This window comes from Streptopelia decaocto (genome assembly GCF_964273445.1).
Source record: "Streptopelia decaocto genome assembly, chromosome: 9".
Lineage (NCBI taxonomy): Eukaryota > Metazoa > Chordata > Aves > Columbiformes > Columbidae > Streptopelia > Streptopelia decaocto.
The window spans coordinates 11,506,018-11,520,594 of record NC_138664.1 but is presented as its reverse complement, the minus strand read 5'-3'; the positions used below and the strand labels follow the sequence as shown (position 1 = coordinate 11,520,594).

Here is a 14,577-nt window from a genome sequence, read left to right as displayed (position 1 = left end):
TCTCAGTCATCAAAGTGCCACAAAAAAAAATCTGTTACTGTAACTGTGAATACAAGTCTCTCTCTACAGGTCCCTGTGAGAAGCCAAAATTCCTCCTTCAAAACATTCACCATTTTCAAAGGTCATAAATACACTATGTCCAGTATTCAGCAAATCCATTTAAAAGGCAAAACACAGGCACAGAGAAAAAGTAAAGTTCAAACAAAGACGTACCACCAGATACGAACTGTTTAAAAGACACAACCGGAGTTACATCAAAAGAACTTTTACTACCTAGAAAGCCATATCCAACTCCTAATAGGGTGCAAGAATGTAATGTTTTGGCTACAAAGATTAAACTAATTTACTTTTAAGTAACTTGCTTACTTCCCAATGTTTCTTTTCTTTTTTTTTTTAAGTGTGATGCTTAGGTGCTTGGAGAAGTGAGGGGTGTGATATTCTGTGATTCGAGGCCAAACATCATAACTACTCAATGAACCACAGACAAAACATATTTTATCTGGGTGTTGTAATTACTCCAAGAACTTCTAGGCTGAAAACATCCCAAGTAGCTGTGAAAAGCCATCCTAGTTCCAGGTAAGGGGGAAAAAGAGCAACTCCCTCTCCTTCTCTGCAGAAATGTACTGAGAAATTCAGTGTGTTTTCTTCCCAAATAACATCCGTGGTACCTTTCGTTTCAGGGCATCATCCTGCCCGGCTCCCACACAGCAAGTTCTCCTTTGAAGCTGTGGATCTGTGCGTACACACGCACAAATGCAGAGGTGTCATTTGCAAAGCAGCTTTAATCCCTGCATTAGGCACGGGACCAGATATTGACAGGACCAACCTTCCTCCACCCCTTGCGCAAGAGGCAGCCTGTGTAACTCCAGATGGATGGTCCTAAGGCTCTGGCAGCCACTTTTGCTTTTTTCCCCCCCCTCTTTCTTCTGGACTAAGGACAGCTCTGATTGTCTGCACTTTCCTAAATGCTGGAGGGTTGAAGCAGTAGGATCAGCTATCGTAATAATCAGAGAGCAAAGATGTTCTTGGACATGAAGCGAGGGATGACAACAGGGGAGATTTTGACTTGATTCACAGCTCTTGCCACAGCCACCCCATCTACACTGGGGAAATCACTGACTCCCTGGGTCCTCGCAGGGAGGAACACATGGGAAGAAGGGATCCCACCACGACTTCATCAGTTCAGATGAAGAACATCACCAGAGTTGTCTCGACTAAAGATGCTCCTCAGGGCAGGCAGGTCCTTGGGACACAGCAGCCCCGGTCAAACACGTGATGCTATGGGAGCTCCTTCCCGTCCTCCCTGCTCAGAACTACCAACATGCTGGGGAACATGGTTGCTCTTGCAAAGCATTTGTATGACTAATAACAAAGGGACATCTCTCCATCTCCCAGTCCAGAAGATACCCTCCCTCCTGGAAGACAGTATTTTGAGAGGCTGGCGATGATGCTCTCTTGCTGCGCAGTTGCAAAAGCCTCAGAACAATCTTTATTTCCCTCCTCAGGAGATCTTCAGCACAAAATCATCTCTTTTCCCATCTCGAGCATATTCCCCAGTGGTCCTTCACCAAGTTAACTCCCCCTCCCCACATTACTAAACTGGCTCAGCTCTGAATTAGGCTTGTTGTATGAGCTCATAACTTGTAGGATATTTTTATGAACAGGTGTTGCATGCCTTAGAAACTCTGTTACAGCTGCATGGCCACTGCTGAAATGTCATCCTCCTTCTGGAGGCCCATGCTCTGTATGGATGGGGTCACCAGCACCTCTCCTGCTTCTCCAAACAGGATGCTGGGTACAGGTGGCAACATAAAGTTGTATTGTCACCCAAGCGTGGTCATCCACAAGCTCTACAAGAGCAAGCTCCTGCAGATCTCAACATCACAGATGTTGAGTTTGATGGCCCAATGTGAGCTGCCCTACAGGGTTTTAATGCAGAAACAAATGTGTGCACAGAATATCTTCCCCAGCCTTGAGCTGAGATGCTTTTTCTTCAATTGGTAAGTGAGGGGTGTATTTGTTGAGTCTCAATTCTCAGGACAACATCTTCAGCTGCATATTATCTACTCAAGTGATGTATTCTCTGCTGGGTTACATTGCTCCTGGAGGAAGCATTAACACCAACAGGCTTTGGACACAATGAGGAACCCACCCGCCTGCAGAATCAACGATCGTTTCCCTTTTTCCTTCTGCTCCAAAGAAAAAAACGTTTGAACCCCAGGAGCTGCTACCTGAGCCACCCACTGTGGCAAGCGCAAACATAATGCAAAAAAAAGAAACAAACCCTGGTAGATTTAGCATCAACCCAGAAAGACATTTGCTGTAGAACAAAAGAGCACACCTGCATCTCTCTGAAAGGGACGGGCGCTGAAAGCCCAGGGACGCTGTCTCCCACCTTCCCTTTTGGGGATTAATTCCGTGATTCACCCCATAGTCTGCAAAGCTGCCTTTGATGTCAACCCCAGGCAGGACTAGAAACTGCGATCAAGCAAACCCAGAGCAAAGGCAGGTTATTCTTTGGATGTTCTCCCAACTGTTGGGAAGGATGCTGCTGTGTGGTCACGCTCTCCGACAGGGATTCCAGCATTCACGGCCGTCCATGGCCACGTGGGAAAAACCTTCACACCGAGCAAAGAATCCCTCCCTGAAGTACACTGGAAAATAGATGCACTTTATTTCCCATTGGCAAACTGAAACTGTGGAGGAAAACTGTTTAATATAAAAACATCTGACAAAGCTCCTCCAGGATGTATTTTTTTGCATCAAAGAAGTAGCTCTTGGCAACCAGCTCACTCCTCCGACAAGGAAAGTTTTTAGCCAAACCCTGATCGTTATAGACCATGCAGAGTAAGACACGCCAGCAAACTTAAATATGAAAGAAAAAGGAAAGCAAAACCATTACTGGCCCAAATAAACATCTGTCTGTGATTAAACTGGATGCACAGATATGCTCTGCCTTTTTTTTTTTTTTTAAGGGATTTATGTTTTTGCAATAGGATGGGGGTAAGAAAGGATGGAAAGTCTCCACGGTGCTGCTGGTCAGGCCCATCCCGCAGCCCCGGCACTGCCACCCCGACCCGGCGCCGCGGGGTCGCCCCGCAGCGAGACGCACCAGAGCCACAGGAGATCACCAGAAAGTTGCAAAACCAACTTTTTACCACCAGAAGAAATTGCCACCCTAATAATGAGAAAAATATCTTTTTTTTTTTTTTTCCTATTAACAGGTAATTTCACAATCTCTCCCCGAGTCTGGAAAGAGCAATGTTTGCCCAGTTTCCACACATATCCGCCTTACATATTTATAGGCTTTTTTTTTCCTACTCCTAACACACAGGATCTTCATAAACTTCCTTGTTAGCATAAATCCTTGCAGCCTGTTATTTCTAGGGGGAGAGGAAGAGAGATGTTCACTTTCTCCATTCAGTGGGTTTTAAAATATGCTTCCTGAAGCTCACCCTAAATATTGCTGGAAGCAGAAAAAAACCCTCCGGCTCTCGCTTTGGAGCTGTGGCATCAGTTCGGCTGGGCTGAATCATCAGCTGGGATGGACAGACACGGTCCCTCCTTCCTCCTCCCTTCAGGGTACAAGGACCCTCCTCTTCAAATCCAACACCCCCAGTCCCACCATTGCCCTGCAAGCAACTTCTCCACTTTCCCAGGCCTCAGAAAAAAATCTTAAATAATTTAAATAAGCTCCAGCCCATTCAGTCTCTGTTTCTCCTGTCTCTATTAATTCACTATTATCCTCCACCAACTTTAGAGGGGCTAACACAGAATAAATCACTGAGCAAAGCTCAACTCTACATGGAGCCCATCACCTTCTAGACTTCAGCACAGCTGCTCGGAGCAGACCCACATGTGTGCGGCCACTTTTGGGTACAGGTCCCCACCACTCCAGAGAGGAACTGATCACTCCTCCAACAGACCACCGACTCACAATTCCTTCTTTTGAATGCACATACCCAGCCAGAAATGAGTTCACCAGAGCTGAAACTCTTGAACTAGCACATGGGAAGTGAATTGACTGCAAAGTCTAAAAAAAATAAAATTTAAAAAAAAAGTATTTTTGGAAGAATCTACAGCAGCATCTCTTCTTCTGTCCTCCTGCAAAGGCTCTCACTGCTGGTACAAACCCCACTGCTGTCCCCACTCCCCTCCTGCCCTTCTCCCATTCTCAGCTCTTACTTCTCCCCTGGTAACACTCATTTCTCCTCCTTTCTCTGCTCAGGTGCATCACCCAGCACCAAACCATCACCATCCTCATTTCTCCTGCACCCACCCAGGGCTGAGGATCCCCCGACTCGGGGCACCGCGGCAGGGGATCGGATGCAGGAGGCGGTTCTCCGGCATCGTGCAGAACTAAAGGGAGGCGGGTTGGACACGGATATCCACGCTCGGCAAGAAGCACGTTCCCTCCGAAAAATCCCGCCACACACAGGGCCCGAGCCCCATGGGTCACGTCGGTTCACAAAGGCATTTCCATACGAACAATAAAACTTTCCGTGCAAACACTGGTATGACTCCTGATTAAGCATGGAGTAATGAGTAGGCATGTAGGGACACATGAGACAGGCTCTAGCGATGAGTGGCTCATTTTGAGGAAAAATAGCTATCGTAAGAGCTTGGCACTGACTGCTGCAGACATCGTCTTCAAGTATCTTCAGAGCAGACACTCAGCAAGTGTGGGACCTCCACACTGCAACTGGGAACTTTGCTGCGAGGCGGCAGTGAGTTGCACCCATCACTGATCCTACAGCTAATTACTCCTCCTTATTTATTATTCCTTAAAGAAAAAAAATGCCCCAACATTTCTGCACTCTCTAGGGGACGGACAAGTTGCCTCAGACCCGCAGCGGCCACGAGCGATAGTCAAGTCAGCAGGGAGACCTGCGGGAGGCTCCTGAGCAGCACCACCACCTTTTGATCTCCTACTGGAGCTCAACTCTTCTCCCTCCTTAGGACCTCCAGAATTTAATCCCATCACTAATGAGAAAACTGATTGCTACTTGTAGAAATGGATGGGGCTTTTTTAGCCAGAAATACAAACAGACGCAGCATGTTGTGCAAAGGGAGCACTGAGGAGTGGGGTTATTTCATGGTCTTTAAGAGAAGGTCCTTCCCAGGGAAGCTGAGGGATAGCCCTGTGGGATATAGGAGAAGGGAATCCGAAAGCCCATGGCCCACAACATCTGCTCCAGCACGTCCCCACCGTACTGAACCAGTTCCCGCAGCGCAGCCCTCTACATGCCTGGCAAGTCTAACGGGTACAGCAGCTTCTTGGCATGTGCTGGAGGAGCCAAGTCTGAGGGGAAGGGAAAAAAAAAAAAATTACTACAAATGTTCCACCAATTATGAGTCACGAGGCTGAGCTTTTGTTCCTGCCTTGCTGGATTTTGCCCTTTCCCTGGTATTTCCCCAGCTCCGGCCAGGGGAGCCGCAGGGACACCAATAGCAGCCAAGGCTTTGCCGGCACCCAGGGACGGGCACAGCCCTGGCCAGGGGAGCCACCGACTCCCAAAGCAGCAGGTTTTCCTCACCTCTGCTCCCCACACACACATGGCTGCAGAAATAAATCTAACAAGCAAAAGATGGAGCTTTTCTTCATGCACCTTCAAACCCAAGTGTGACACTGCTTGAGCTCAGAAGATGGGAACTTCAGGATCAAACACCTCCAAGAGCCTTTTCCCACCAACCCACACCTTCCTAAGCCTTTGCACCTCATTGAGAACCAGAAGCATCTCCAACCCAAGGGGAATGCTGTGACTGGACACAGATCCTTGGACACACAACTTCACTTCATGCCCCAAATGCTCTGAACCTCAGAAGAGGACTCAGGGGTCTCATCCATCGATCCAGCTCATGACACAGAAGGTCACATCTGCACTGCTGCTCACAACTGCTGTTTCCAGTTTGCATTGACTGTTACTCTGAATTTTATAGCGAGCCTATTTATTCATTGAAGACTTATTTTTGTTTTTAAGAACAGTATTATAGCCATGAAAAGGTCTACTTCAAAAAGAAGGGTTGTGGGGTTTTGTTCGCTTTAAATTTACATATATGACAGAGATGATCTTTTGACTTCATGCTAAAACTTCCTGTTTAAAAGTTCATCAAGCAAACGAGTAACAGTAGAAGAATGGTTCTCTTTGTTATCCAAAATTGAATTTTGTGGTTTTAGTAGGAAAAGCCTTTTTGATGATCAAAGCCGAAGGAATAAATAGTCGTGGCTTGATGCTAGATCCAAAATGTACTTATTTTTGGAACGCGAGTTAAATGCACAAGAAAAGGCAGGGAAGACCACGTGCTTCGTATATAATTTACACAGGTCTACATTTCAAGCAGACCTACTACATTAGTTGAAACAGAGAATAAACAAACTGAAATATGGCAGATAGACTAGAATCTAAGTGTTTTTTTTCCTTTTACTTCCCTGTGATGACAAGTATGGGTTAACTTCAGTAAAGCTCTTATCCTCTTTCAGCAATCATGAGCACTGGGGAAAAATAAATCACATAGCCCCAGACTCTTATTAAAAGTTACACCATTGGAAACTACACAGGGGGAGAGGAGGTATCTGATTTCAGTGCAATCTCAGTCACATGTTATCATTATATTGTTCAAGTAAAAGTTCAAGTCTCGCTTCTCTTCCAGAAAATCTACCAGATGTGCCATAAAGGACTTTGCTGTGAGAGAAGCTAAAACATTACATCCTTAGGAACCCTGGTTTTCAAACTCTGCTGCTATAATTAATGGCAATTATCAAGTTACAATAAAAGCCATGGGCATGGGGAGCTTTACAGACGCATATCCAGCCCGAGGAATGCTTGTTAGGAATTGCAAGCACATATTTATTATAGCACAACCCCTAACAACCCAACTCCTGGCTATCAATCGTCCCCTGCTACGGACACTTGGCAACACAACAAAAGCAAGGCCGGCTGGATTCGGCAACGCCATGGCAAAAACGACCCGTGGCAGGAGAACCTGAAAGGAGAAGGGAAAATCCCAGGGAGAAACGCATCATCACGCCACAACACTGCGGTGCTGGACTGTTTAAAGGCTCTTTAAAGCGCTACGGAGTCAGGATGGGCTTGAACATCCCAAGGAGGTCATGGGTCTCACCAAACTGGCCACAAAGTCTTGCAGGTGGAGAATGAGAAGAGAAAGACCGCGGCTAATGGAGCAGTACCCGAGGGTCCCCTCCACCACCACCACGTCCATGTGCTCAGTGACCCAGCAACTCGGCACTGAGGTCCCCAAATCCCACCCCAGCACAACGAAGCACATGGGACCTCACCAGGATGAAGGTTTATCTACGTTCATCATCTCTCTGGTCATTAACTAGGCAATATCTTACACAAAAATTAAACCTGGTCCTACAGACGGGTCCCTGCTTCCCCTCATGCAGTCAGCCCAGGGGACACCCGAGAGGCAAGATGTGACACCATCACTGCAGCCAAGGCCCAATGCCATCAAATGAAGCGCCCAACTCTCCCTTCTTACAGGTAAAACCGCCTCAGGCCTCACAGAGAACCATTAAATGAATGAAAGGTTGCAGGGGTGGGGCAGAGTAAAAAACAGGGCCTAATTACACTGAGCTTTGTTCAGGAGCTTCAATGGCATCGTAGCTGGGAGCTCAGCTCATGAAAAGTCGGGTTTGCACCGCAGGGCCAGGACCTAACAGGTAACACAAGCTGGATGGACTCGGCAAGAACCACCACAGAGCAGCATCATTTGAAACAGCCTCATCACTCCTGCCACAAAAAGGCTGACGGTGTAAAGCCCAGCCCCACGCCAGCCTACGAGCCCGTGGCTCCAGCCAGGCCTAGGCAGCTTCCACAGGGGACACACGTGGTGCTGTGGCCACTTCCCAAATGTCCCAATTTGTCCCAGCACGGTCATCCCACTTATCACAACATGCGAAGCACAGACATCTCTGAACAATCCACTCAAGTAGCTGCTCTTTTTTTCTTCTCTCTTCACACCAAGAGTATAAATGAAGAGCAGCACCACAACCCCCGCCTCCCCCTGCATCCCTGTCCCAGCCACGGCACAGACCACATGTGCAGGAAGGTGCAAACATCTGCCAACCTGAGAAGTCTCCAGGGGTGATGTTGGGCGAATTTGTAGCCTCTGTTTCAGTGTAAGACAACGTGGAATCTGATAGATCTGGAAAAAAAAAAGAAAAAGAAAAAGTAAGTATTTTTAGTCCTCCTGCCTTTGCAAGTGCTATGTGAGCACCCGTGGCTCTTAAGCTTCCCATCATCTCCCTGAGAAAAACCCTCCACTTGTCCAGAAAGCAGTGATTAACTTTGTACCTCTACCATGCAAATGCAAAGTTTGAATTGCTTCGACCACAAAAATAACTGCAGTTGAGTTGATCAAACAAGTAGGAACTTGGTGCTTACTGGATAAAGTTACATTAAGCCTCTAAACAATTCATAGTTACTATACTTAATTATCACCATTAAAATTCTTGAAGCTGTTTATTCTTGCTTCCTTCCTTCCTTCCTCTTTGCTGAAGCGAAGGAAACTTTGTTTTAACAAGTTAAGAGTCTTTGTTATTCTCTCTTGCTTACACCCCTCTAATTAAGTGCTCAACTGTTTGCTCACAGATTAACTATTATTTTTCCAATCAAACAAGCCAGTGAAGCAAATTTCAACTCCTGGCTGTTGTTTTAATAAAGTCACGTGTCGCTCACTATTATTTCTCCCTGCAGCACAAGCATTTTCTAAAAGGAATTAACTTGGAAAGGGGAACATGGGGAGGGACAATTTTTTTTTCGCCATACCTGACAAAAAAGGAAAAAAAAAAAAAAGGAAAAAAAATATGCCCAGAAAGGACAGTCAGGATGCAGTGACACCAATTCCAAACATCTCCAAGCCAACACGCATCACACAGGACCAGGGTCCCAGACTGCCCTGCGCCAGGCTCTGCAGCAGACTCTGCTCCATGCCCAGCCTACACTCCCAAGCCGCTTTTGCCAGCCTTTTTATAAAAAAGCTTTTCTGATTCACCAGGAAAAGTGAAACGCCATTCAGAAATTACACAGCGCTGAGTTTCAAAGAGTTCACGTCTCATTTTAATAAGCAGAGGAAGGGTAATAGGTGGTTGCTCTGCGGCGCTGCGCAGCCTGGCCTGTATGGAAATGGGACCCAGGAGCTCCCACTCCCCCCTCTCTGTCATCCCGCAGATTACACACACAGACAAAACATGACGTCTGGTAACCTTTCATTACGCCTTCATTAAAAATAGCACTTCATATTATTTTGGAAAATATGCATGTGTCTACACCGTAATTTGGTATGATAAACTGACATCCATTTACTTCTTAAAACCCGTCAGCTGATGATTGCTCAGAAATAATGAGCAGCCATAAAATCCTGACTTGCTGGCTTCTGCCTGATGTGCCATGTCGGGATGTCTCAGAACCAGCACCAGGACCGCACCACGCAAGAGAGCTGCCGGGAGATGAAGAGACACAAAACACGTACCCAGTGGCTTTTGCTCATCATTCGGAGACAGCCGAGAGTAGGGAGGTGGTGGAGACTCTGCAAAACCAAAACTTTATGTTAGTGCTGTGTTCAGTTTATCAACGAAACCCTCAGGTTTTCTATTTCAGGGTGGGAACTCCTGCAAGGTTATAAACACCCAGTGGAAGAAAACCCACTCGGGAGCAACTCGAGTTTTCCAAATCTGTGAAGAATGGTGGTTCCACCTTGACCTTTCCAAGTGGGCTTTACTGCCAAAACTGCTGCAGTTCTCCCCTACAGCCCCACCCCAAATCCCTGCCTGGGCACCTGTGACCCAAACCACACAAAATGGCATGTTCTTCCCAAAGAACAATGTTTCCATCATCTGCGTTGGGAGACAGCCCTCCACCCACGGCTCAAGCACACACTTGGACTTCACAAGAGCCTCCCAAATATGTGACAAGGACTGAAAAAGGGTGCCAGGTGATGAAAAGACACTTTTCCTGGGACATGAAGACAGGGGCCAGGCTGGCTTCAGCCAACAAGCCACCAAAGCGACTTGGATCCATCCTAGTGAAGCCCTTGGCACATGAGCAGAGGCCCCTGTGATCCCGCTCAGCCCGACCTTGATCCCGCAAAGCTCCCACTCAGCTTTAAGCAGCAGCACATCAGCAGTCACGCGCCTAAAGTTAACCAAGTTCTTAGAAGTGCTTTGCTGAATCAGGTCACCTAACTGGCGCTTTCTCTGCTTGAAAGAGTCAAGAGCGTGTGAAAGGCTGACAAAGGTCTCCCATTATCTTCGTGCACTGGCTAGAGGGTTTTTTTCCTTCTGAATTATACCAGTGACATGCTTCTTGAATTATACCTTGCTAAGGCTGAGGTATGTGCAGCTCTGTCATGGCAGCAGCACTGAGCAGACACTGACTTCTGTAAGAAATTGTCCCGAGAAGCCAACAGCATCACGTTGACCTCGGACTACCAAAACAAAGGTGCGCTCCTCTGCTCACACACAGACTCGAAGGCAAAGCACTCAGCTCAACAACTGCAGCTCAGCTCACATTAGTTCATGAAGAACAACTTCAGCATGCCCTGTGTGATAGCTCTGGGGTGGCCTGTAGTCATTTATTGCTGCTGAAAAAAGGCTCCTCATCTCCCCTAAGAAAAGGCTCCTCATCTCCCCTAACTGAGCAAGCTGCACAGCAGCAAGATGCTCTTCTCACAAGCTGCTTACCAGTCTCAAAAATAATGGTGCAAACATCCCAACGTGGATGTAATGGCCCAACCTGCGCCACGCACAGTGGGCTGGTCCCACGCTAGAGCCAGACCTGCCACCACAGGGCCGCCTTCTACGCACCACTCAGCTACGCCACCCCACAGTAAAGTGGGTGACAAACACAAACGCGAATGGTCTCTGCAGGGAGTCACGGAAATATCTGTGGGAAGGGGCATCAAGGCCTTTCCTGGGCTCCTGCCGCCGTCCCCAGTGCCCGTTTGGAGCGGGTGGGGCCCTGGCACTATCAAAATGATAAGGAACCACCCGATAAAAGCTCTGCTCTCCACTACTCCCTGCACAGGGCTTGCAGCCACACACCCCTGGGAAAACAACTACGGCTGCAGGAAAGCAACTGGGAAACTTTGCCCGTTTCTGAAATAAATGCACAGTTCCTGCAAACGCACATCTACTCCAACTGAAACAAAAAATGAAGGCTGCTTCCAGCCTCTAGCAATCTTTGGGGGAAATACGCCTAGCATAGAAGTTTCTTTCAAAGAAGTGATGCAAACTGAGGCAGGATCCCGGATTGCAAAATAAATGAAAAAAAAAAAAAGAAAAAAATCAAAAGTTCTTGCCAAGAAAGGGACCGTCAGCAGGAGGTGGGTGTCCTCCAAGATCCCTCTGCCCACAACAAAAAGAGAGCAAGAGAGAGAAATGCATGAGCTGCAGCACCCCCCGGTTTCACGCGTGTCCGGCGTTCCCCCGTGGCTGGGACATCCCCCCCGCCCCTCCCGGCGGGGCCCTGCGGCTTTAAGCGGCGGCGGTAATTGCCCGGCTCCCCGGCCGCTCCGATAAACAGCGAGCCAGGCTGGCGCCAGCAGTATGCAAACTGCATATTATCGCCCCTTCTGCACCTAAATAGCAGGGGGACCTCCGCGGGAAGGGGAAAAAAAATAAAAAGGCTTTTAAGCACAACTGAGAACGGCTCTTGTCTGGGGGGGAGATGCCGGCCCCGGGGGAAGACCCCGGGCCAGGCGCATCCCGGCCGGGCATCCCTGCCGCTGCCAGAGAGGGTTCAAATAAGAAGACCCAAACCCCTAAATCGCGGCGGGGGTGGGAAGAAAGACCCCGACACCGAGCTCTCCCCCCACCGGCCCGCTCCTCACCTGGCCCACAGAGGCGGCTGAAGTGGTAGGGGTTGCAGCAGACGGTGGGTCCGTCGGCGACGCCGAAGCTCTGGCACTCGCAGAGGGGCTTCAGCTCGGCGGGGTGCTGCAGGTCGGGCCAGCGGAAAAGTTTGCCCAGAAGCAGGTGGGGGGGAGCCGCCTGGCCCCCCAGGCGCAGCTCGGTGCGGGCCACCAGCACGCAGCCGCCGGGCATGCCCCCGCGGGACTCCACCGCCTCCAGCAGACTGTCCAGCGAGCGCTCCTTCAGCCGCTTCAGCAGCGAGTAGGTGACGGCCTTCAGCTCCTGCTCCAGCAGCAGCAGCCGCGACCGCGCCTCCCGGCCCCGCCGCTCCGGGGAGCCGCCGTCGGTCGCCTCGTCGGGGCTAGGGGGGGCGACCCCGCCGGCAGCGTGGGGCTGTGGGCCGCCAGGCTCCCGCTCCGTGAAGAGGCAGCAGGTCACCGTGCGGCTGTCTCTCTCCTCCGCCCGCCGCGGGCTCGTCCCCTCGGCGCCCTCCCTCCGCGGCGGGGTGCGGAGCCGGGCCCCGCGCCGCTCCGCCATGGGGTCCCCGCGGGGCGCCGCCGCCCCGCCGCGCCGCTCCTCCGCCTCCCGGAGCAAACTGCGCGCTACCGCGCGGATCTCCGCCGAGGGGTTTTTCTCCGGGGTTTTGCAACTGCCGGTGGCTCCGAGGTCGTGACCGCTCCTGGTGCTCCCATCTCCGCCGTCTCTGTCCGGAATGACGCGGCTCCTCCAAAGTCGCCGCACCAGCCCTGAGCGTTTGGACCTGAACATACGACACGCGGGCGGCCGGGGGTCGCGTCGCTCTCCGCCGCCACCTCCCCCCCGCTCCCCGCCGCCCCTCCTCCGCGGGGGCTCCTCGCTCCGCCGCCGGCTTTATCTCATCTCAGACCCGCCGCCCTCGCAGGCTGCCCGGAGCGCCCGGCGCGGCGGTTTGTTTCCCCGCGGCCCTGCCCAGCGAATCGGGGCCGCAGCATGGGGGAAGGCGGCGGGGCGGGAGCGCGGTGCGGGCATAGACGGCGCCGCGGGGGCTGAGCCGACGCCCGCGGCCGTGCGGGGCCGCTCCCGTGGCGGCGCTGGGGCTCGGGCGCGCCGCGCCGTGCCCTACATCGGCTGCCAACGCGGGGCCAGGCGGGGAGCGGCGGGGGAGCGGGACGGGGAGAGCCCGGGGCAGCGCTCCGGCTCCACCATACGACGGGGAGCGCGGGGGGGGGAGAGGGAGGAGGATGGTGCGGAGGTGCCGCCGCCCGGCGCGGGGAACTGGCGCCGGGTCCGCGCTCGGAGGTATCGATTCCCTTCGGCCAAAAATAGTAAAAAAAAAAAAAAAAAAAAGAAAAATTAAAAAATCAAGAAGTCAAAAGCCCAAGAGCAGCAGGCGGAGCGGAGCCGGTGTCAGCACGTGAGTTGTACGTATCCCAGGACGCGGCCGCAGCTCCCGCTCCGCTCCGCTCCCGCCGGGTCCCCCGCGCCGCTCCCGCCGCCGCGCTCGCTGGCTCGCGCCCGCCCGCCCTCGCTGGCTTTTGTGTGGCCGGGGCGCGCGCGCAGGGCCCCTCGCGAGCGGCGGCGCGATTGGCTGCCGCCCATCATGTGCCAGTCTAGACACTTTGGCGGCTCCGCGCGGCACCGGGCGTTGCGCAAACACCGGCTCGAGTTTCCGAGCTCTTAAAGGGACACGCACCCCTGTGGCCCCTTACGGCAACGCGGGGAGCCCCCGCGCTCCCCGCCGCTACGAGGCGCCTTGCCTCTCCCCCACACTCCCAGCCCCTTGGGAAAGGGGCTGTGGGGCCGCCCCGCCGCGGCCACCCCCGGGGAAAAGTAGGTCATGGCGGCGCGGCGGCGGCTCAGGGGTTAAGGCCGCTCCCCCCGCGCCGGAGCCGCCGCGGCGGGACACACCCCCGCGATGTATCAACTTGTCCGCCGTGGCAAAAGTTCAGGCCCGGCGCTCGCCCATTGGCCCGCCGCCGCGTGACGTGCGGCCCCGCCACCGCCCATTGGCCCGGAAGCCGCGCCGGCACCGCCCACTCCCCCCCACCTCCTCGAGCGGCGCGGCGTGCCCGTGAATGAAAGACATTCCGCGAGCCGCACCGCCCCGGGTCCTAGCGCCCGCCGCCGCCGCGGGGGCTCAGGGCGGCGGGCGGCGTGTCCCGGGGACTCGGGTGGGCGCCGGCAGCGCGGGGTGAGCGGCGGCCCCGAGGGAAGGACGGTGGCCCCGTGGGGGAGGCGCGGCGCCGCGTCCCGCCCCACGCGGGGGAACGGCGGCAGAGGGAAGGTGCGCGTGGGAATGGACCCCCCCCCCAACAAAAAAAAAAAAAAAAAAAACAAACAACAAAAAAATTAAGAAAACCGCGTAAAATGGGGATTCTTCTTGCAGCGGGAGTTCAGGCGGCCTCACTCCCCCACGTGGGATTTCCCCGGGCGCATCAGCCGCTGCCCGGGGCCGGGACACGCTCCGGACCAGGCGACTCCGGCAGCTCCCGGGGGGTCCGGAGCCCCCACGCCGCGGGTGGGAGAGGGGCGTCCTGCGTGGGAACCTGCTACTGAACCCAGCAGGAGCAGAGATCCGCCTGGGACCCGACCGGGGAACTTCACTTAGCAAGAAGAAACCTTGGCCATTTATTTCCCAGCAGTTGAGCAACCCCCCCCAAAAAAACCCAAACCAATAAATATATTTCATCCAACAATTTTGAGACAACCTGAATGTTCAGAGT

General features: G+C 52.4%; 1 protein-coding gene across 2 annotated transcripts in view; it reads right to left on the bottom strand.

Annotated features, from left to right (window-relative positions):
• The window catches only part of SMAD6 (SMAD family member 6), a 41,870-nt gene extending 28,507 nt beyond the window's left edge, over positions 1–13,363 (bottom strand). Inside the window, exons 1-3 of one of the 2 annotated variants that reach the window (XM_082060624.1) lie at positions 11,854–13,363; positions 9,496–9,552; positions 8,059–8,169 (exon numbers count right to left, since the gene is read on the bottom strand). In XM_082060624.1, the coding sequence (XP_081916750.1) occupies positions 8,059–8,169; positions 9,496–9,552; positions 11,854–12,643 (958 nt within the window). In that variant the 5' untranslated portion in view covers positions 12,644–13,363. The remainder of the gene's footprint in view (positions 1–8,058; positions 8,170–9,495; positions 9,553–11,853) is intronic. The other variant, XM_082060625.1, reaches the window with a different exon arrangement.
• Between the last annotated feature and the right edge of the window lie 1,214 nt (positions 13,364–14,577).